Below are 23,996 nucleotides of genomic sequence, written 5' to 3'. Positions count from 1 at the left end.
GATGGTGCCAAACCTGCTGAGATTTTCCCACATTTTCTTTTTTGGTTTACTCCTGCTCCTGTTTCTCACCTGCATGGGTTTCCTCCGGGTGCTCCGGTTTCCTCCTACACTCCAAAGATGGGCAGGTTAGGTGGGTTGGCCATGCTCAATTACTCTTTAGTGTCGGGGGATTAGCTAGGGTAAATGCATGGGGTTACGGGGCCTGGCTGGGATTGCAGTCGGTGCAGACTCGATGGGCCGAATGGCCTCCTTCTGCACTGTAGGGATTCTGTGATTCTGAGTTCTTTGTTTTATAGCTCATTGAAAAAGTTGGCAATACGCTGACTAATGCTCCACACTCTCACACCGAATGAGCCTCTGAGACACACAAGGTCATCCCCGGATAGAACGTGGAGGATTTTACTTTTCAAGAAAAGACTCTTGTCACGTTTTCAATGAAAGTTCCTTATCCTTAGCCGCTTTCCACACGGAGTAAATCCAATCTGACAGAACCATCGAGGAGGTCGACTGCAAAAGCACAGCCCACAAACCAACCTGTCAGAACAATTTCCATTCCTCTTACAAGGTGGCGTTCTCGTTGCAAATTCACTTAGAAGAGATATCCAATACTTGCCTGAAGAACCTCCTGCGTGCGTTAGCACCAGAACCATTTCCCTTTACTCTAACAGGTTTGAGAAACAGGGACTTGTCAGTCTTCGGAACTGGGTTTTGACCCAGTGCATTCTGAAGGATCAAGTGCCCCTCCTATCTCCATCACCTCCCCTACAAATGGGGGGAGGGTCAGGGGATGGTGGAGGGTGGGGAGGGTGGGCAGCTGGTGGCAGTGCTGCAATGGTATTATCACTTCATTGCAGTGTTAATGTAAGCCTACTTGTGACACTAATAAATAAACTTAAACTTACCGATAATAACACTAGACCATTCTCTCCCCAATAGACCAGTCTATTAATCCAGACACTCGGCTAATGTTCTGGGGACCCGGGTTCGACTCCCACCACGGCAGATGGTGGAATTTGAATTCAATAAAAAATATCTGGAATTAAGAATCCACTGATGACCATGAAACCGTTGTCAGAAAAACCCATCTGGTTCACTAATGTCCTTCAGGTATTACCACTTCATTGCAGTGTTAATGTGAGCCTACTAGTGACACTAATAAATAAAGTTAAGCTTACCGATAATACCACGAGGCCATTGTCTCACTAATAGACTCGTCGATCTGCCCTACATGTGACTCCAGATCTACAGCAATGTGGTTGACTCTCAACTGCCCTCTGAAAGGACCCAGTGAGACACTTGGTTCAAGGGGCAACTAGGGATGGGCAATAAATACTGGCCCAGCCAGCGATGCCCACGTCCCAAAAATGAAAGCAAAAAACAAAATTAAAAACTCAATTTGGGGAGTTACCAAACCAATTTCATGGGGAATGAGTCACCAGAATTCAAACCAAATCATCATACACACCAAATGTGTGCCTGGGCTGGTATAGTGGGAAATGGAATATTACAGTCAGATTTTGAGGTGAGCATCTGGTTGAGAAAGTGTAGAACATCATAATAGTATAACACTGGGCTGCTTCTGGCAACAAAAGAATTAATTGAGTGGCATGGTAGCGCAGTGGTTAGCACTGCTGCCTCACAGTGCCAGGGACCTGGGTTTGATTCTGGCCTCGGGTCACTGTCTGTGTGGAGTTTGTATGTTCTCCCCATGTCTGCATGGGTTTCCTCCGGATGCTCTGGTTTCCTCCCACACTCCAATGATGTGTAGATTAGATGGATTGGCCGTGATAAACTACCCCTCGGTATCAGGGGGATCAGTGGGGTAAATACTTGGGATTACAAGGGACAAATCCCAGGTGAGAATGTTATCGGTGCAGACTCAATGGGCTGACTGGCCTCCATCTGCTCTGTGGGGATTCTGTAATATTCCTCACGTCTCTTTCTTGGTAGATTCCGATTGAATTTAATCTCCTCCATGTTACAAAGATGTTAAACCATCATTGAGAAGGAACTGCCTATGAAATGTCTACATTATGCTCCCCAACTACCCCACCCCCACCCCCCAAACAAGATTTGATTTGGCGTGACGTAGAGTCCCTGACATTCTGATGAATAGAATATTCCAGAAAAATTCATTCAGCCCCTCCCACCCAAAGATCACGGTTGCCTTCACCGCTGCACATTTCCACCAGTATCCGGTGTTTCTCCGGTTATTACCGCGAGGAATTTGTGGTGTTTGCTGTGAGGGCTTGTGCCTGACAAGAATGATTGCCAATTAGACGAGATGTTGTTCACATTCCCTCACATTGAAAGTGACAGGCGCCTGGCTGTGAGTTAGTAAGGCTCCTTGGTGACTACGAACATCCAATAAGTCAGAAAAACATTTGATGTAAATGAGTTACGAGGGACTATCAGAAAACGCTGCACTTCCATCTGGAGCCATAACTCAGCGCTGAAAACCTCCGGCTTCGAATTTTACTCATCTGATTTTAAGGCAATGAAACTCAGAATGACTATCATAAACCATTTTCGATTGATGCATCTCCTACACTCACTGTCATTTCCCGCTGTGTCTATAAAATCCACAATTGCGTTTGATAAAGACTTAACAAGGAGGAAGTTTGGATTAGTGAAAGACAAGGACATTTATGGCTGATTTTCATTCCTCCTTCAGAAATGGAACCTGCAGACAAGTTAACTGATTTATCTATCGTTACTGTTTGTATTTGATGTCCAGTGAGGTAAAGGATACTTGTTATGCTCACCAATGTAGAGATCTCCCAGGACAGGTACAGCACGGGGTTAGATACCGAGTAAAGCTCCCTCTACACTGTCCCCCCATCAAACACTCCCAGGACAGGTACAACACGGGGTTAGATACAGAGTAAAGCTCCCTCTACACTATCCCCCCAACAAACACTCCCAGGACAGGTACAGCACGGGGTTAGATACAGAGTAAAACTCCCTCTACACTGTCCCCATCAAACACTCCCAGGACAGGTACAGCACGGGGTTAGATACAGAGTAAAGCTCCCTCTACACTGTCCCCATCAAACACTCCCAGGACAGGTACAGCATGAGGTTAGATACAGAGTAAAGCTCCCTCTACACTGTCCCCCATCAAACACTCCCAGGACAGGTACAGCACGGGGTTAGATACAGAGTAAAACTCCCTCTACACTGTCCCCCTTCAAACACTCCCAGGACAGGTAAATCACGGGGTTAGATACAGAGTAAAGCTCCCTCTACACTGTCCCCATCAAACACTCCCAGGACAGGTACAGCATGGGGTTAGATACAGAGTAAAGCTCCCTCTACACTGTCCCCATCAAACACTCCCAGGACAGGTACAGCATGGGGTTAGATACAGAGTAAAGCTCCCTCTACACTGTCCCCCATCAAACACTCCCAGGACAGGTACAGCACGGGGTTAGATACAGAGTAAAACTCCCTCTACACTGTCCCCCTTCAAACACTCCCAGGACAGGTAAATCACGGGGTTAGATACAGAGTAAATCTCCCTCTACACTGTCCCCCCATCAAACACTCCCAGGACAGGTACAGCACGGGGTTAGATACAGAGTAAAACTCCCTCTACACTCTCTATAGAACTGCCTGAGTCACCCTCTTTTGCACTCTGTGACACTATTCCATTTTGTGTTTGATTCAGTGTGTGGTGACTATTTGTGTGGTTGCTGGATCAGTGTCAGCTTGTTCTGAATGAGGAATAAAGCTGTCCTGTGAGCCCACATCCATTGAGAATTGGATGGTGACCTCCCAGTCACGTTACATTGTGAGTCAGCACATGGGAGAGATTGTCACATCATCACTGTGGGTTAGTTCGGAACGCAGATGTGAAAGTCATCGTGATGACTATGGCAGAGATAAGCGAGGGCTGTAGCCCCTGGTTAACAGTGTAATTTCTCCAGGGGTGTTGCACAGAGTAAATGTGCTGTGGAAGCTGTGGCACAGGCAGGAGGAAGTTAAATATTTATTTCCTTCTGTGCTGGCTGACCTCAATCAGACAATGGGAGGGTGCAACTGGCTAAATGCTTTGGAGCTGCAGAGGAGACAACAAGACAGCCAATGACCTTGCTCTCATCTCCGTTTTCCCAAACCCTTATGAAGGGCACAGATAGATTTGCCACCAGAGGCTGAAAAGCCTACTGATGATCAAACGTGATGATTGAACACTTGCGTGATACCAAAGGAACCATTGCCCACACTCGTGGCTACGCCAGTCAGTATACAGTGACGTGTATGGTGGAAAGGTGTTCTCAGGGTACCTCATCATATCCAAACCCTCCTTGAACTTATTCCTGAGTTCAGTTGAAAGGTTGTCTCTCTAATGTAAGGCCACCATTTTGCCATGGGAACCTGGCCATTCTTGGTCTCTCCAGGTGAGTCTTGCCCTTTGAGCCTTATTGGGCTGATAAATTGTGGCATATTCCATTTACTGTTGACTTTTTTTTGCTTTTTCTCCTGGGAACGTGTCGACAGTTATGGAGACGTCTGGCGCCGCACGCATCCAATCAAATCATTGGAGACCGATGGTGGCAAAGCTGGAATGATGTAACTATCCACAATCTTCGAACCTCTTCAAACCGTTACGACACTGGATGGTTTGCCATTTATCACATGGGGAGTGGGGTGAGTTCCTCCAGTGAGTTCTTGATGCTGCCAATGGTTTTTCGATTGGGGAGCGGGGAATTCAGAGCTGTAGTGACTGGATACTACTCCCAATCAAACCCCAGACATTAACTGAGGCTGTTTGGGCCAATCACATGCCCTGGTTGCTGTCCAATGATGGGGTATAATATCCAAAGGTCCAAAATTGAGAAGAATATTAAAGCAAAGGTGACTCTGTAAGGGAAAGCAACGCACTATGCATTATCATCGAGAAAAAAAACACTTACCATTTGTGCCCTGTCCATTAACGTCTTCATGTAAAAGATAATTTCCATCATAAGAAATATGGTTAAGGATCTCCTTTAGACATTGTTTGTGCTGATACAGGCATACATTGCAATGGGTTAAAGCGCAAAATCCAATCAAGTCTGGTTCTACCCATGGTACTTCTTGTTGAAGGGTCTGTTTCCATTCCGAGGTGCACATTAAACTGAGATGGGATGAAACAAGTTGAATATTTGGGGAGCGAATAGGGGAGGTGGGTCAGCTTGGGGAATGTGTTCCTTCAATAATCTTGATTAGAAGTCAGTTTGTCCAATCCAGTTGTACAACATGACTTGAAAGTTCCTGGAAAAGAGGAAATGGCAGAGTTAGTGTGAATCTCCATGTCAGGACAGTGTTAACGCCCTGGCAATAACTTCAGTTTAAAGTTCACTTATTAGGGTCACCAGTAAGCTGACGTTAACACTGCAGTGAAGTTACTGTGACAATCCCCCAGTCGCCACACTCTGCCCGGGTACACCGAGGGAGAATTTAGCATGGCCAATGCAGCCTAACCCGGACTGTGGGAAGAAACCGGAGCACCCGGACGAAACCCACACAGATACGGAGAGAACATGCAGACTCCGCACAGACAGTGACCCAAGGCCGGAATTGAACCCAGGTCCCTGGCACTGTGAGGCAGCAGTGCTAACCACTGTACCACCATACCGCCCCTTCCCCTCACCCTCCTCTCTCCCTCCCTCCATCAGAAGCAAGAATAAATATTGAATCTATACAACAGAAATGACTTAATTGGATCTATGTTGGATATCGGTTGTAGAGTTTTCCCTGGGGTCATGCTAACAGGTTGGCTGAGTTAGAGGTGACACTGATCTTTCACATCCTACATCCTAAGCTTGAATCTACCTCAGTGCGGTGGGATGAAGATTTTCCCACTATCGGTTGCACAGATGTTTGCGATGGTATCAGCCCAGTCCCTAGTGGTTGTGAGTCTATGGTACGTAACTTGTACATTTCCCTCAGAGACCACGAGGAGTCCCGTACGAGAAATGAAGGGCTTTTGCAAATAACTTCTTGATGCAGCCAATAGTTTTCCAATGGGAGAGTGGACAGATATTGACTATAAGAAGAAAGACTTGTGTACATAGATTGAGTCATCTTGTGACAAAATCTTCCAGGATATAATCTTATTGGTCTCTTCCAGTGTCTCAGTCCAGTGTCCATTTGTCATCTGTGAGTCTAGGCATTATAATATGCCTAGGAACTACAAAGAATTATACAATTGTGGTTGTACACATAAACAGTCTCTGTTCCTAAGGAAAGGTATACTTGCATTGGGGTGGGTGGGTGGTGGGGAGGGTGTGGGGGGAGTGGACAGCACGGTAGCACAGTAGTTAGCACTGCTGCTTCACAGCACCAGGGTCCTGGGTTTGATTCCTGGCTTGGGTCACTGTCTGTGTGGAGTTTGCACGTTCTCCCCATGTCTGTGTGGGTATCCTCCAGATGTTCCGGTTTCCTCCCATGTCTGAAAGACGTGTTGGTTAGGTGCATTGACCCGAACAGGCGCTGGAGTGTGGCGACTGGGCAAATTTCATAGTAACTTCACTGCAGTGTTAATGTAAGTATTACTTGTGACTAATAAATGAAGTTTAAAACTTTAATTAAGATCCGGTAGACTGATACTTGCTGGGAGAGGGAAGGAGAAGGCAGTGGTATAGTAGTACTGTCAGTGGACTGGTAATTCAGAGACCGCAGGGTAATGTTCTGGAGACCTGGGTTCGAATCCCTCCACATCAGATGGTGAAATTTAAATTCAATAAAAATCTGGAATTAAAAGTCCAATGATGACCATGAAACCATTGTCAATTGTTGTAAAAACCTATTTGGTTCACTAATGCTCTTTAGGATAGGAAATCTGCTGTCCTTACCTGGTCTGGCCTACACGTGACTCCAGAGCCACAGCAATGTGGTTGACACTTAAAAAAAATACCCTCTGAATAAGGGCAATTAGGGATGGGTAATAAAGGCTGAGCTGGCCAGCAACGTCCACATCACACGAACAAATAAAAAGAACAGCGATTATGTAGAATGGGTCAATACTCCCTGGAGTTTCAAATAATGATGGTTAATTTAATTGATGATTTTGAGAGGTTTTGTTCCCTGACGGGAGAGTTCTGCAATAAGGATCATGGTCTCAGAACATGGCGGGGGGGCGGGGTGGTGGGGGTGGGGAGGGGATGGGGGTGGGGTTTGGGGAGTGGGGGTGGGGGGTGGTGGGGTGGCGTGCTGAACATTTCAAACTGATGTGGGGAGAAATGTCCTCACTCAGAGGGTTGTGAATCTGTGGAAATCTCTACCCCAGGGTGCTCTTGGTTAGATTCAAGGCTGCAATTGAGAAATGTTTGACCACGAGGGAATCAGTGGATATGGGATTAGTTGGGAAAGTGGGCTTGAGGGAGGATCAGTTATTGAACCGTTGTGATTGGTGAACCAGACTCTGCTGTATGACCTCCTGCCAATTCTGATCTCCCGTTATTTCCATCCAACCGTGTCCTCATTCAGCATCTACTCACACTCACTCACCAATAAACATCACCGTTCAGGGATAGGAATTCTGACTGAATTTATTCTCTTCCTTAAATGAGAGATTATGAGGTCTTTAACTCAGGGTTAGACAGGGTGGATTCAGAAAGAATGTTCCCGATGGTGGGGGAGTCCAGAACTAGGGGTCAGAGTTTGAGGATAAGGGGGAAACCTTTTAGAACTGAAGGGAGGAGAAATGTCTTCACCCAGAGGGTGGGGAATGTGTGGAATTCACTCCCACAGAAAGTAGTTGAGGCCAAAATGTTGTGAGATTTCAAGAAGAAATTAGATATCGCTCTTGGGGCTAAAGGGATTGAGGGATATGGGGGGGAAGGGGGGGTATCAGGATATTGAATTTGATGATCAGCCATGATCAAAATGAATGACAGTGCAGGCTGGAAGGGCCGAATGGCCTCCTCCTGCTTCTAGTTTCCATGTTTCTATTTATGGTCAGAAACCAGGTTGAACTGAGTCGGCCTCACAGCAGAACTGGAGACGTTTGTGAGAAACTAGACGTTGAATTTATTAACTAAGCCGTGTGAAGAATCGCTTTAAGGAACTGTGATTCTCTGGAGGCTGAAAAGTGTTTGGGTTTTTAGCGAGGATTGGCTGCAGAGTCCGAGAGTATTCTGTTGGCACGAATGCTGAGCCAATGTTAACAATTTTCACCCGTATCATCCATCTTGCTTTAATCGGAATTAGTTTAATTGCTTGAATGAAAATTTCCTGATGACATTTATGATCGGCTAAGAAACTAACTGCTTCTGAGAAATGAAATTAGTGATTGCTCTCTGCACTTTCAGTCTGGGCGATCTTTATGGTTTAATTGCTTGGGTCATATCATCATCATCATTTTTAATGTTGTGTGTGTGTGTGTGTGTGTGCTGTCTGTAATCTGTGCAAAAATAGCCTTGTTTGTAAATGTAATCTTCAGTAACTATTACCATGGACTTTATCATATAGCTCTCCGGTGGCCAACACTCAATCTCTCAACACTCAGTCTCCAGTCTCCCAATCTGTGGGACTCTGGCCCTGGGGCTCAAATCTCTCCAGGCCATTCAGACTTACTTACGCTCCTGCTCTCACTCTCTGCCCGGTTTGTGAGACCCGGAACGTCGAGGAGAAGCTATTTTTAAAAATTCATTTATGGGACGTAGGCGTCCCTGGCTGGGCCGGCATTTATTGCCCATCTCTAGTTGCCCTTGGAGGGCAGTTGAGAGTCAACCACATTGCTGTGGCTCTGGAGTCACATGTAGGCCAGACCGGGTGAGGACAGCAGATTTCCTTCCTGAAGGATGTTAGTGAACCAGGTAGATTTTTCCGGCAATCAGCAAAGGTTTCACAGTCATCAGTAAATTCTTAATTCCAGATATTTTTTATTGAATTCAAATTCCACCATCTGCCCTGGTGGGATTCGAACCCAGGTCTCCAGAATATCAACTGAGTTTTTGGATTAATAGTCTAGCAATAATACCACCAAGCCATCACCTCCCCATGTGGTGTTGATGTCTCATTGATGAGCAGAGACTGAGATGTGTCAGTGTGAAAAACTTGATGTGGAGTTGCCGGCGTTGGACTGGGGTGGGGACAGTAAAAAGTCTCACAACACCAGGTTAAAGTCCAACATGTTTATTTGGAATCACGTGCTTTTGGAGCGCCACTCCTTCATCAGGTGAGTGTTGAAGCTGGTGTTAACCTGATGTTGTGAGACTTCACATTGTGCCCAACTTGAGACATCTGGGAATGAATAAGATCAGGATCTGAAAGGTTTTGCATGGTCCCTGTGGGACATTCACAGGCCAACGGTACAGGAAAAAAGTACACAGATATCTCAGGCTGCGAATATGTCATGGGTGGATGGGGGGACCGGTAATGTTAAAATGGCAGCGCAGGCTCATTGGGCCGAAGGGCCTGTTTCCCGGGCTGTTCTTGTTTTGTTCTTTGTTTTGAATATTGGGCTACCAACTCAAACTGGATATATTCCTGCAGGTATCATCACATGACCTTTCACCTCTGACCGACAAGTCAAACACAAAACAAAACATTGAGGGCTATTCAGTGTTTCGGAAGGACAGGAGGAGAAGCTGGGGGTGTTACATTGTTGATTAGAGATGATATTGACACAATATTGAGAAAAGATATTAGCATAGATGATTTGGAATCTGTATGGGTCAAGTTCAGAAATGTCAAGGGGCAAAAAACATTGGTGGGGATGGTACACAGACTACCAAACTGTAATGGTGATATTGGGAAAAGCATTGGTCGGGAAATCAGAGATGCGTGTGTTAAAGGAACATCTGTGATTACGGGTGACTTTAATCTGCCTATAGATTGGGAGAATCAAATTAATCATAGTGCAATAGAGGAGGAATTTCTGGACTGTGTACGTGATGGTTTTCTGGATCAATACACGAGGAACCAACAAGGGAACAGGCCACCTTGGATTGGGTGTTGTGCAATGAGAAAGGATTAGTTGGCAATCGAGTTTTGAGAAAACCCTTGGGGACGAGTGACAATAATACGGTAGAATTCTTTGTCAAGGTGGATGGTGATGTAGCTGATTGTGAGACCAGAGTCCTAAATCTCAGTAAAGGGAACTTTGATGGTGTGAGGCATGAACTGGCCATGATGGACTGGGAAACATTACTGAGAGGAAAGGCAGTGGACAGGCATTTAAAAAATGAATAGGTGAACTCCAGAAGTTGCTTATTCCTGTTTGGCATAAGAATGCTAAGGGAATTATGGCCAAACCATGACCTAAAAGGGAAATTAGAGATAGTATCAGGTTCAAGAAAGAAGGACACAAATTGGCAAGAGAAAGCAATAGGCCTGAGGATTGGGAACGGTTTAAAATTCAGCAAAGGAGGACCCAGGGATTGATTAAGAAGGGAAAAATAGAGTATGAAAGTAAGCTAGCGGGGAACAGAAAAAACTGACTGTAAAAGTTTCTTATAGATATGTAAAGAGAAAAAGATTGACAATAACTAATATAGACCCCTTACAGTCCAGAACGGGAGAATTCATAATGGAAAATGGCTGAGGGATTAAATTTGTATTTCGCTTCAGTCTTCACAAAGGAAGACATGAATAATGGACCAGAAGTGCTGAGAGAAACGTGTTTCAGTGAGGAGCTGAAGGAAATCAGCATCGGCAGAGAAATGGTTTTGGGGAAATTGATGGGATTGAAGGTGAATAAATCCCCAGGTTCTGATAATCTTCAACCCAGAGTACTGAAGGAAGTGGCCCTGGAAATTATAGATCCGTTGTTAGTTATTTTCCAAAATTGGAGCTTTCGGAAACACTGTCCCTTCGTCAGGTGTGTGGAAGGTTCTGATCAGAGAAGGGCATATAAAGTCACACACAGTTCTTTAAGACTTGAATAGCAGGTTAGCTGTAAAGACTTACATCCTAATCAGTAATCTGTAAACTGTATGTGACTTTATACGCCCTTCTCTGATCAGAACCTTCCACACACCTGATGAAAGGGCACCGTTTCCGAAAACTTGTGGGATTATTATCAAATAAACTGGTTGGACTTTAACCTGGTGTTGTGGTACTTCAGTCAAGAAGCCAATTTTGTATCCATATAGATACCTCACCCGGATCCCGTGAGACTTAACCTTATGCAACAACCTATTATGTGGTACCTTGTCAAAGGCCTTGCTAAAGTCCATGTAGACAACATCAGTTGAGGCCCAAAATTAAGAAATTAGGTATAGCTTTTGAGTCTAAAGAGATCAAGGGATATGGGAGGGAAGGGGGGGGTAATCAGAGATTTAATTTGATGGTCAGTGATTGGGGACGGTGAATTATTGTGGGTGAGCTGTAGCCAGAGGCACCACTCTTGTCACTGTGCCACTGAGATTACGAACCCAGCTCGAACAGAGGAGGCTACCTGGGGCCCTGCTCGGTACACTCCCTGACTGTGCTAGCTCCAGTACCTCACTGATGAGTCCAATGGTGCCAATTTGGAAGGTAATTTACTGGGAGACTTTTTTTATCCTCATTCTGTGCAGTGCGTGTGGAAGCCAGTGACCTGTAAACTCTGAACGGAGTCAGTGAAAGCACCATAAACTAATGATAAAAGATAGGAAATTATTTTTGCCTTGTAAAACAAGATGTCATAACTTATGTCAGGTTAGAGAAATCACGGGTTAATGAGTCAATTAAAGGCAAAATCTGAAGCCAAGTTGCAGGAAAAATTACTGCTTAAACTGAACTGAAACTCTTGAGTTAAATGGTCATAAAATTATTTCCCATGTTGTTTTAAAGGACGTGTCAGTTTTATATTAAAGCTAATTACAAGCTATTGGCTGGCATTAGCTCAGTGACTCAGCACCACAAACAAAGTGACTCCCCTTCATTTGAGGTTTATTGATAGAAACTGCAGGTCTTTTTACAGACCTGCCTTCCTCCCCAGTGGGTAAGACCTTTGTCTGTTTCTGTTGCTGATGGGGTTTATACTGCTCCAAACGTTACAGCAAGGTTCCTGAGTTTATCCAAACATACAAGATCCTGAGGGGGTTTGACAGGGTAGATGGTGAGATGTTTTCACCAGTGGGAGAGTCTCGAACAAGGGGACATTGCTGCAAGATAATGGGGGCGGTGATTTAAAACTGAGGTGTGTAGAAATGTTTTCTGGCAGAGGGTAGTGAATCTCTGGAATTCTCTGCCCCAGAGGGTGGTGAAGACTGGATCGTTAGAAGTATTTTTAAAGTTTTTTAAAATTTTATTAGTGTCACAACTAGGTTGACATTAACGCTGCAATGAAGTTATTGTGAAAATCTCACACCGACACCGGTTTGGGTACACTGACGGAGAATTTAGCACGGCCAATGCATCTAACCAGCATGTCTTTTGGATTGTGGGAGGAAACCAGAGCTTCCAGAGGAAACCCACATAGACATGGGGAGAACGTGCAGGTAGTGACCCAAGCCAGGTATCAGACCCAGATCCTTGGCGCCGTACAGCAGCAGTGCTAACCACCGTGCCACGATTTAAAGTGGAGGTAGATAATTATTTGATAGATCGAGGAATAGAGGAGCTATGGGAAAGGGCACAGCGAAGGAGTTGCCGTGGCGGGGCAGGCTTGAAGGTCATGGTGGTCTCCTCCTGCTTCTGTTTCTTGTGTTTTTCTGTGTTCTGAAAGGTGATGCAATTAGTTACCACAGTCTACCTTCACCTCTGGGGCCAGCACTTAAATTCTGCCCAAAATTAAACAAAAGTGTACTCTCTCGATAAGGATCTCGCACTGAGTGAGTTTGGTTAATCTCAGACCGGGTAACTAGTGTAGGTACAATAACCAGGTAATTATTTCACATCCAAAAAGAAAGGGCGGCATGGACAAGTTGGGCCAAAGGGCCTGTTTCCGTGCTGTAAACCTCTGTGACTCTATAGGCAGTGAGCTAGCAGTCTGTTTCACAGGAAGGTCACTCGGTGCGGTCACAGTGGTGTGCAGCTTAAGGCTGTGATGGATTGGGGTGAAACTGATCTGGTGACAGTACAAACCAAACCTCCATTTTCTATTGGTCGTCCATGGAACCGAGAGAGGAAAGCCAGCCTGCCGATTCGCCAGAACTCCTTTAATGCTGCTGCATTAAACCAATCATCTTCACAGTTTTGGGTGGAGTTTGGAAACATTCTTTCAGGGGACATTAGCGTCACTGGCAGGGATTCATACCGGGGTAACGGTGAGGCTGGGATCCTGCACTGCTCCCGTCCGCTACAATCTGTCTTTACAGGATATCAGCATGACATCACTCCAAAGGAAATGTGATCTGATCTTAAGCAGAGAGTACACACACACACACACACTCACACACACACACACTCACAGACACATACACGCACACACACATACTCACACACACACACACTCACACACACACACTCACACACTCACACACACATACACGCACACACACATACTCACACACTCACACACACACACACTCACACACACACACTCACACACACACACACATGCACATAGACACAAACACACTCACACACACTCACACATACTCACACACATGCACATACACACTCACACACTCACATACACACTCACATATACACATACACACACATTCACATGCACACACTCACACACAAACACACTCAAACACACACACACGCACATACACACACACACAAACACACACACACATTCACTCACACACACACACTCACAAACACAGACACGCACGTGCGCGTGTGCGCACACACACACACACATACACACACGCACATACACACCCCCTCACACATACACACACATTCACTCACACACACACAAACGCACGCTCACACACAATCTCACACACACACTCTCACAGACACACATTCACACACACACACACACACACACACATACACTCATACACACTCACACATAGCCCTGCTATATTCAAGCTTTATCCCTATGCATAATCAATGTGTAAGCGTAATTAAGGAACACACACACCATGGACATTTTCTCTTCTACCTTCTTCTGTCAAGTACAGGAGCAGGGATGTGTTGTTACAATTATACAGGGGCCTTGGTGAGGCCACACTTAGAGTATTGTGTGCAGTTTTGGTCTCCTTTTCTGAGGAAGGATGTTCTTGCTCTCGAGGGAGAGCAGTGAGGGTTTACCAGGCTGATTCCGGGGATGGTGGGACTGATGTATGAGGAGAGATTGACTGGGTTAGGATTGTTTTCACTGGAGTTCAGATGAATGAGGGGGGATCTCGTAGAGATTTATAAAATTCTAACAGGACTGGACAGGGTAGATGCAGGGAGGATGTTCCTGATGGTGGGGGAGTCCAGAACCAGGGGGTCACAGTCTGAGGATTCAGGGTAGACCATTTAGGACGGAGGTGAGGAGACATTTCTTCACCCAGTGAGCCTGTGGAATTCATTCCCACAGGAAGTAGTTGATGCCAAAACATTGAATGTATTCAAGAGACAGCTGGATATAGCACTTGGGGGCGAATGGGATCAAAGGTTATGGGGAGAAAGCAGGATTAGGCTACTGAGTTGGACAATCAGTCACGATGATAATGAATGGGGAAGCAGGTTTGAAGGCCCGAATGGCCTCCTCTTCCTCCTATCGTCCATGTTTCTATGAAAAAGCTACAGAAGTCTGAGGTCACGTACCAACCCACTCAAGAACAGCTCCTTCCCTGCTGCCGTCGGGCTTTTGAATGGACCTACCTCGCATTAAGTTGATCTTTCTCTACACCCTCGCTGTGACTGTAACACTACATTCTGCACTATCTCCCTTCCTCCTCTCTGAACGGTATGCTTTGTCTGTATAGCGCGCAAGAAACAATACTTTTCACTGTATGCTAATAATAAATCAAATCAAATAAATCAAATCAAACTGATGTATCACTGTTCTCATGTGCCTAATCTTAGTAAATGAACCCACAATGTGTTATCCAATCCTGATTGAGTGATTGGTGCCTGGTGCCCGGTACGGTAAATAATCCCAAGTTTGGTAACATGACAATGTTCAGCGGTGGTAAGTGGCAGCAATATTAAGGACATGTATGACATGGTGAACAGCCTTAGGCCATGCGACTTGGCATGAGAAGACCCTTCGCATTCTGGTCAGATTACATTGAATTACAGTATTGGACAGTGCTGGAAACACAATGGAAAGTTTTGGTGACGCAGCGCTGGGCTGTTATCGAAGCAAAGAGTTGATTAGCAGACACACCCAACGTGGTGAGAAATGAGAAAAACAAAAGGACCCGATTTTCACATCGAGTTGCGGCTGTTTTCGGGCGCGGGAACTTGGTAAAGTCGGGTGTGTGGTGAGTAGCGCGACCTGCGCCCACCTCCGCGTCGGTCCCCCCTTTACCAAGGGCTGAAAATGGCCACTGTCCGGACCATGCCCAAAATGGGCGTGACGTCAATTTAAATGCGTTTGCATGTGTTTAAATTGGCTTAATGGACTGCACGCCCAAACTTACCGTCACTTCCCCCTTTATCACTGCGTTCGCCTGTCCAGAATCGGCACGAAACAGACACGGTTCACAAAGAGGTAGGCTCAGAGCTTCTGGTGGCTCTCAGACTCAGATGGGTGATGGGGAGGGGGAAGTGGGAGGTGGGTCAGATGGCTGTCTGGTGGAGGGGGCGGGGGTGTCCACTATCAGTTTGCGATTGGTGGGGAGGATTGGGGGGGGGGAGGGTGCAGGGGGCCGCGATCAGTCTGAGTAGTTGGTGGTGGGGGGGGGGTGGGGGGATAAGTGATGTTGTGGGGATGCTGCAATATCGGTGGGGGCTGGTGGGGGGGGGGGAGGTGGGGAGTTATTATCCAGCCCGGGAGCGATGTGGCAGGGAGTGTTTTTCTATTTTTTTTCACCGCACACGCGCAGTTGGAGGTACCGATCGGAGCTGCAGCGTTTTGGGAGCGTTAAGTCCAATTCGGAATCGCTGATATCTTTCAGGCGGAGTGTGTATGTGGGCACCTGTGAATGGGTCTAAAGTCGGATCTGAAACTCTCTCAGTTTCAAGTCCGCCCAGCACTTTGAATTAAAATGGCAAAATCAGGCCCAAAGATTCCTTTACTCAGGCGCTGTGTCACCTCCACAATGAAATGTTCCTCGGGTGACCTGTGGAAAAGCACGTTCAGGCAGCTGCGGAGACAGCACTGTAGGAGAAGGAAGGTCAAGGGGATCTTATCAGAATGTCCACAAAACTCCCCCGTCTGAATTGGGAAGCAGCTGAGGTATGACCTGGATCCAAAATCTTTAAACAGAGTGTAGAGTTGTGGTTCCTCGATTCAGGCGTGTCTGAACCAGGTGAGGAAGCCATAAAAATTCACCTGGCAATTGGGAATGAACATGTCGGGATTGACACTGGAAGAGCTGAAAGATCCCAAAAAAACGGAGCATTTTGGAAAACTGGTTCAGAATCAGCCTCAACTTCCACATTCATCGACTAGAGTTCATCTCATTCTGACAACAGTTGACAGGATCCGTGGACACGCCCGTCAGCAGATACGCAGGAAAGGACACACACTGAGATTATTCAATCACAGAGACAGCAGACAGAACTGCTGAGTTGGTGCTCGCATCCCACAGAAACGTTCCGGAAAGATCTGCCAGACAAGCCTAGAACGTACAGCATCAAAGAGCTACTCAAGAATGGATATTAAGTCCAAAGAGATCCTCACAGGTTGACAGAGCGTACAGGTCCTAACTACAATCCCGATGGTTACACACTCGCTACACCCAAACCCAAAAGACAAGTGGGAGCTGTGACCTTCTGGAGGCTCCAATGCCCAGCTCTCCACCCATTCTGTAAGCTCTATGTCTGGAGGAGCCACTGGCAGCGACAGTGCTCTAGAGCAAAGACTGACCCTGCTACAGAGAGCCGTGCACCCACCCAAACAAACCGGACACAACTGGAACCTTCACACAGGGAGAATGACCATCCAGTGTCCCATCAGAAACATGAGGCGATTCACAAACCAGAATGTGAGGATGATGTGTTCAATGAGACAAGGAGCGGTTTCACTCCATCAGTCTCCTGTAAGAAATAGATACTGTCACATTGACTAGAATGTTTGCCAAGACTCAAATTATCTGTCCTAAGAAAGTTGGTAATTATTTGTTATTGGCCAAGGTTGACACAGGCCAAGTGTCAACATACTCACCCTGTGAATTCTAATAGGCATGGATCCACACACAGGGAAGGAAAAACCTACTACCGTACAACTTTCAACTCACAACAGTTCACTAATTCCACATGCTGGTTCCATGGTCATTGAGCACAGGTACAATAAGTCCTCCTGCATGTCACAGGTCTTCAACATGGTGGAAATAAAGGCCCAGTGATTCGGTCTACGGGCAAACTGTGACCTCACATAAGTAATAAGCCATGGAATCAGTCAGGTCTCACATGGTAGGTCAACGTCAGAAACTATTCCTTTAGTTCACAATCTACCACCAGAATATCCAGAACTGGCAGTGGAAAGGGAGCTGTAACATTAAACCTGCAGGAGAATGCAAGTAGGTTAATTAGTCCATCACACAACAAGTGCAGAATTCAGATACCGGATCAATTGAAGATGGAAAGATGGCATCATCAGAAGAATATCAGGGCACACAGATTGGTGTGGCCCAATCATGTGTCATAAAGATGGATGGATCACAAGGAATATGCCTTCATCCACAGCATTCAAATGCAGCTTTGAAACATTCTCCTTACAAAACACCCACATTAGAAAGGTTAAATCCAGAACTTTCTCAAAGCTTGGTGCCAAGGATGGCTACTGGCCAGAATATCTTGTGGAGAAGATTTTTTTTAATTCATGGAACATGGGCATCACTGGCTGGGCCAGCATTTATTGCCCATCCCTAGTTGCCCTTGTTCAGAGGGCAGTTGAGAGTCATCCACATTGCTGTGGCTCTGGAGTCACATGTAGGCCAGACCAGGTAAGGACGGCAGATTTCCTTCCCTCAAGGACATTAGTGAACCAGATGGGTTTTTCTGACAATCGACAATGGTTTCACGGTCATCAGTAGATTCTTAATTCCAGATATTTTTTATTGAATTCAAATTCCACCATCTGCCGTGTCGGGATTCGAACCCGGGTCCCCCAGAACATTAACTGAGTTTCTGGATTAACAGTCCCAAGATAATACCACTAGGCCATTGCCTCCCCAAGAAGTCCCAAGCGTTTACAATGCAACCATAGTGCTGCTGGAGAGGGAACTTTAGGAGAATCTGAAACTTATGTGACACGGTGGCACAGTGGTTAGCACTGCTGCCTCACAGCACCAGGGACCCAGGTTCGATTCCCGCCTTGGGTGACAGTCTGTCTGGACTCTGCAAGCTCTCCCTGTGTCTGCATGGGTTTCCTCCAGGTGCTTTGGTTTCCACCCACAGTTCAAGGATGTGCAGGTTAGATGGATTGGCCATGCTAAATTACCCCTTAGTGCCCAGAGATGTGTACGTTAGATGGATTGGCCATGCTAAATGTGTGGGGTTATGGAAATAGGATGGGAGAAAGGGCCTGGGTAATGTGCTCTGACAGGGAGAACTGATACAGACTCAATGGGCCAAATGGCCTCCTTCTGCACTGTGGGGATTCTGTGATGCTGTGAGGAAGAGAAGGATACCACGGCTTTGTTTTTGCTGATATTGGGTGAGAAGGAGAGACATCTGGACAAAAATGAAAGAGAGACTTTGCCTCAGAACCGACTGGCCAATCCATTCTCAGCTACATTACCTCAGGAAAATTCTGATGGTGTTGGTCTCCATGTGTGAAAATGGGTGGCATCAAAGCTTCACGTTACTCCTCTCCATTGGATCTTTTATATCTGCCCCAGTCTGCACTCCCTGTCGCTCTGAAAAAAAAATCAAAGTTTTCAGTGAGAGAATGAAGGGTTGGTCTTTTCGCTCTGAATTCCAACTGGACGAACAATGTCTGTCACTTGGCCAATTGAATAAGGACTCTGCTGGGATTATTTCATCCCAATTTCTCCCCCTGTCAGTGGTGAAAACTGGACAGGTTTCTGTGACCCTCTGTCACCTGATCCATCGTCTTTTCTCATGAGCCTTAGAATCATAGAATCACATAGCGCAGAAAAGGCCCTTCGGCCCATCGAGACCAAACCCACACAATAGAAACATCTGAACTCCCAGCTAATCCCCTCTGCCAGCACTTGGCCCATATCCCTGAATGTTATGATGTGCCGAGTGCTCATCCAGGTACTTTTTAAAGGATGTGAGGCATCCCACCTCCACCACCTCCCAGGCAGCGCATTCCAGACCCTCACCGCCTCTGGGTAAAAAGGTTTTTCCTCAAATTCCCCCTAAACCTCCTGCCCCTCACCTCCAACCTGTGTCTCCTTAAGACTGACCCTTCAACTAAGGGGAACAGCTGTTCCTTATCCACTCTGTCCATGTCCCTCATAATTTTGTACCCCTCAATCAGGTCACCCCTCAGTCTTCTCTACTCCAATGAAAACATCCCAAGCCTATCCAACCTCTCACCATAACTGCAATGCTCTATCCCTGGCAGCAACCTGGTGAATCTGCTCTGAACCCCCTCCAGTGCAATCACATCCTTCCTGTAATGTGGTGACCCGAACTGCGCACAGTGCTCCAGCTGTGGCCTCACCAAAGTTCTATACAACTCCATCATGACTTCCCTGCTTTTGTAATCTATGCCCCAATTGATAAAGGCAAGTGTCCCATATGCCTTTTTCACCAGCCTACTTACATGTCCTTCCGCTTTCAGAGATCTGTGGAGAAACATGCCAAGGTCCCTTTGTTCCACACAACTCCCTAGTGTCCTACCATTCACTGAGTATTTTCTTGTCAGATTCCTCATTCCAAATTGTATCACCTCTCACTTTTCAGGGTTAAATTCCATCTGCCACTTATCTGCCCATTTGACAATTCCATCTATATCTTCTTGTAAACAAAGACACTCAACCTCGCTGTTAACCATCCGTCCAACCTTTCTATCATCCTTAGCAGGCTGTCCAACTGTAGGAAGTATCACAGCAATTTTGACCCTTCCCACATCCCAATGCACAGGTAGACACTTTTAAAAAGTTTGAACTTTATTTATTAGTGTCACAAGTAGGTTTACATTAACACTGCAATGAAGTTACTGTGAAAATCCCCTAGGCGCCACACTCCAACGCCTGTTCGGGTACACTGAGGGAGAATTTAGCACGGCCAATGCGCCCTAACCAGCAGGTCTTTCAGTCTGTAGGAGGAAACCGGAGCACCAGGAGGAAACCCACGCAGATGTGGGGAGAATGTGCAAACTCCACACAGACAGTGACCCAAGCCAGGAATCGAACCCGGGTCCCTGAAGAGGATTCATTGGATAAGGATCAGAACAGGAGCCTTGTGTCTCAGTCAATCAGTAAAGGTGATTTTTATCCATTCATGGGACATGGGTGTCGCTGGCTGGGTCAGCACTTACTGTCCATCCCTAGTTGCAGTTGAGAGTCAACCACATTGCTGTGCCTCCAGAGTCACTTGTAGGCCAGACCAGGTAAGGGCTGCAGATTTCCTTCCCTAAAGGACATTAGTGAACCAGGTGATGGGTTTTTCCAACAATCGACAATGGTTTCACAGTCATCAGTAGATTCCAGATTTTCTTTTATTATTGAACTCAAATTCCGCCGTCTGCCGTGGCAGGATTCGAAGTTGGGTCCCCAGAACATTATCTGGATTAATAGTTGAGCGATAATACCACTAGGGCATCACCTCCTCACACTATAAGTTGTGACATCTGCACCATTATGCAAGGTTATTGGGGTCATTATGAGGGAGAGAGTGAGAGAGACAAACAGAAGGAAAAAAAATGATAAGAGGGAGGGAGAGAGAAGCGAGAAACTGGGAAAGGGGAGTGTGAGAGGACAGAATCGATGAAGGAAAGACTGGATGAGGTTTGTAGGGTAGACTGAGATCTGTCAATCCATCATGTCTGTAATTGGAGACGGGTGCAAGAAGGCAAAATGGTCAGAGGTCAGAGAGTTACATTTCTGCCAAGGATTATCCCAATTGTTGTCAGGGATTTGAAAGGAAAAGATCAGCAGGAATCAGAGAGAAATGCTGTGCCCCTGGGCTTCTGCAGATCCTGGGGTCAGCCTCTGTGTAAGTTCAACCTCAGGCAGCAGAGAACACTTCCTGGGAGAAGGCAGCGAGAGGTGGGGACAGAGAGACATCAGCTTTCCCACTCTGGGCCTCTTACTAAGAGGAATGGAAGTAAGTTTGAAATTTCTGAAGTCACAATTTGCCACAAGGTTATTATTTGATAAAGACAACCCATTTAGTGGAAGAAAGGGATAAGGTCACATTAAACATGTGAGTGATCTGCCCAGACAGCAGATTTATCAAAGGCTGGTGTAAAACCCGACACTGCTTATTTTCATCCAGTCTGAATCTGATCTCGAAAAATTGGATGTAATTTGCCCTGCTGATCAAATTTAGATAACAGCTGATATCACGGAGCAGGTGTCAGCCTCGGGTAACAAGAATTAGGTGAATCTTAAATCACTTCTGCCCTCCTGCTGACTGAGCTGGCAGCACCTTTAATTAACTTTCTAATAAGAACAAAAACACGGAATTCTAACCAGAAATGCTGGAGAGAGAGGTTGACCTTTGGATGTGGCCCCCTGGAGACTCCTGTCCGATGCTGACCTCTATTCTCTCCTTCAGATAGTTGGTATAATGTTCCCTTTGACAATGATGTTCAAACCAGCCTCCCATCCACTGACTCTGTCGACACTTCCTGCTGCCTCGGCAAAGCAGCCGGCATAATTAAGGACCCCACACACCTCGGACATTCTCTTGTCCACCTTCTTCCGTTGGGAAAAAAATACAAAAGTCTGAGGACACACGCCAAACAACTTAAGAACAGCTTCTTCCCTGCTGCTGTCAGACTTTTGAATGGACCTACCTCGCATTAAGTTGATCTTTCTCTACACCCTAACTATGACTATAACATTACATTCTGCACTCTCTCCTTTCCTTCTCTATGATCGATATGCTTTGTCTGTATAGCGCGCAAGAAACAATACTTTTCACTGTATGTTAATACATGTGGCAATAATAAATCAAAATCAAATCAAATCAAAACTAGAAGCAGGAATAGTCCATTCAGCCCTTTGAGCCTGTCCCATTCTTCTGGAACTTTCTGTAGCTTTTGCTACACCATCCTCCAGACTGGACAATGTTTGTTAGTCTGCCATCTTCCTTCTCCATTGGCTTCTGTTATAAAGCGGGGTTTAATCCATCCGCCCCTGGGGGCTAACCCCCCGAAATCCCCAAAGAGGAATACCTTCCACTATAATCCGTAAAAAGTGTGTGAGACGTGGTGTGACCTGCTCTTCAGCAGCCTCTAGTGGTTAAATACAAAATAACACAATAATACAAAATCACAGAACAAGAGCTGTTAATAATGTTCTTGCTGGGGTGCAGGTGTTACAAAGACTAATGGATGTCTGGGCTCTCAGCTGGGGATTGATAAATAGCAATAGCTCACATGGACGACACTCTGTGTGTGTGTGTGTGTGTGTGTGTGTGTGAGTGAGTGTGTGTTTGTGTGTGTGTGTGTGTGTATGTGAGTGAGTGTGTGTTTGTGTGTGTGTGTGTGTGTGTATGTGTAAGAGTGTGTTTGTGTGAGTGTGTGTGTGAGTGTGTGTTTGTGTGAGCGTGTTTGTGTGAGTGTGAATATATGTGTGTGTAGGTGTGTGGGCATTTGTGTGTGTGTATGAGTGTGAATGTGTGTGTGAGTGTGTGTTTGTGTGTGTGTGTATGTGTGAGTGTGTGTGTGTGTGTGTAGGTGTGTGGGCATTTGTGTGTGTGTCTGTGTGTGTGTGCGTGTGTGAGAGAGTGTAAGTGTGTGTGTGTGTGAGTGTAAGTGTGTGTGTGAGTGTGGGTGGTGGTGGGGAGTATGGGTGAGGTGTTTTGAACATTTTTCTAAAGGTTTCCTCACTCAGACTGTGTTTTGCGATGACGCTGTGAACCATGAGTACTTTAGAAGCCAGCCTGCCTGGAAAGGGGACCTGGAGATACCTACCCACGCTATGGAGCTGGCCAGGTTGGGAGTGCAGGATACAGGTTCACTCCAGGCTGTACCTTTACCCCTGAACTGGTGAAAATTGGCAGCACTGGGAATGGCGTTGGAATCGAAGAATCAGCTCTCCGCTGCCAATTTCTCACTTCCGCGGAATTTCCCGTAAAATCTACCTGTGTCTCATTTGTTCTTGAAATTGCTCCTTAAAAACTTCCTCCCTGAACCAGCTCGGTCTGCAATGTCACCCTCTCCACCTTGGAGTCAATGGTTGTCTGATAACTCTCCTGTACAGCATCCTGGGCCACTTTGCTATGGTAAAGGTGCTATAGAAATTCAAGTTGCTGTTGTACACTCGTTGCATTTTCCGTTTTTATTTCATGGTCTATATCGCGTTCGGGCCATTACCGGATCAGGGTTACACTGTCCACCAGCCACCTGATCCCATCCACAGTCCAACATCAACGCCAGGTTAATGACTCGTTACCCCACCTTCACAAGCAAATATCAGGCCAAAGTGTGAGTGGAGGAGGGAGGAGAGATGGAATGGGATCTGGAATGGGTATGGGATAGGGCTAGGGACTGCCATGGATGGGGACGAGTGATGGGTCACAGGTAGTGATCTGGGCAGTGTACAATCATAGCATCATAGAGTCATACAGAGCAGAGAAGGCCCTTTGGTCCACCAAATCCGCACCAACAATAACTACCACTAACATCGCACTAATCCTATTTCCCTCAATGTCAGGATGTTTCAAGTTCTCATATATTTACTGTTACTGAATATTAAAAAAAAATACTTTTTAAAGGTTGTAAGGTTTCCGGCCTCCATCCCCCTCCCCGGCAGCACATTCCAGATTCCCACCAACTGTCCGAGTGAAAAAGCTTTCTCTCAAATCCCCTGCTCCTCACCCGAAAACTCTGCCGCCTTCCAATTCACCCCTCAATCCAGGGGAACGCCTGC

At 46.1% G+C, this 23,996-nt stretch overlaps 1 protein-coding gene across 1 annotated transcript in view; it reads right to left on the bottom strand.

Annotated features, from left to right (window-relative positions):
- Positions 1-23,996, bottom strand: part of LOC145362106 (leucine-rich repeat and fibronectin type III domain-containing protein 1-like protein) — a 247,542-nt gene that overhangs the window by 5,129 nt on the left and 218,417 nt on the right. The window contains exons 4-5 of the mRNA XM_080218145.1: positions 18,722-18,839; positions 4,917-5,256 (exon numbers count right to left, since the gene is read on the bottom strand). Coding sequence (XP_080074271.1) covers positions 18,772-18,839 — 68 coding nt within the window. The 3' untranslated portion in view covers positions 4,917-5,256; positions 18,722-18,771. The remainder of the gene's footprint in view (positions 1-4,916; positions 5,257-18,721; positions 18,840-23,996) is intronic.

The sequence above is a fragment of the Carcharhinus amblyrhynchos genome, unplaced genomic scaffold, assembly GCF_965287045.1.
Source record: "Carcharhinus amblyrhynchos unplaced genomic scaffold, sCarAmb.v2.hapA scaffold_37, whole genome shotgun sequence".
In the NCBI taxonomy this organism is placed as follows: domain Eukaryota; kingdom Metazoa; phylum Chordata; class Chondrichthyes; order Carcharhiniformes; family Carcharhinidae; genus Carcharhinus; species Carcharhinus amblyrhynchos.
The sequence above is the reverse complement of the archived record's forward strand: the minus strand, read 5'-3'. Positions and strand labels throughout refer to the sequence as shown.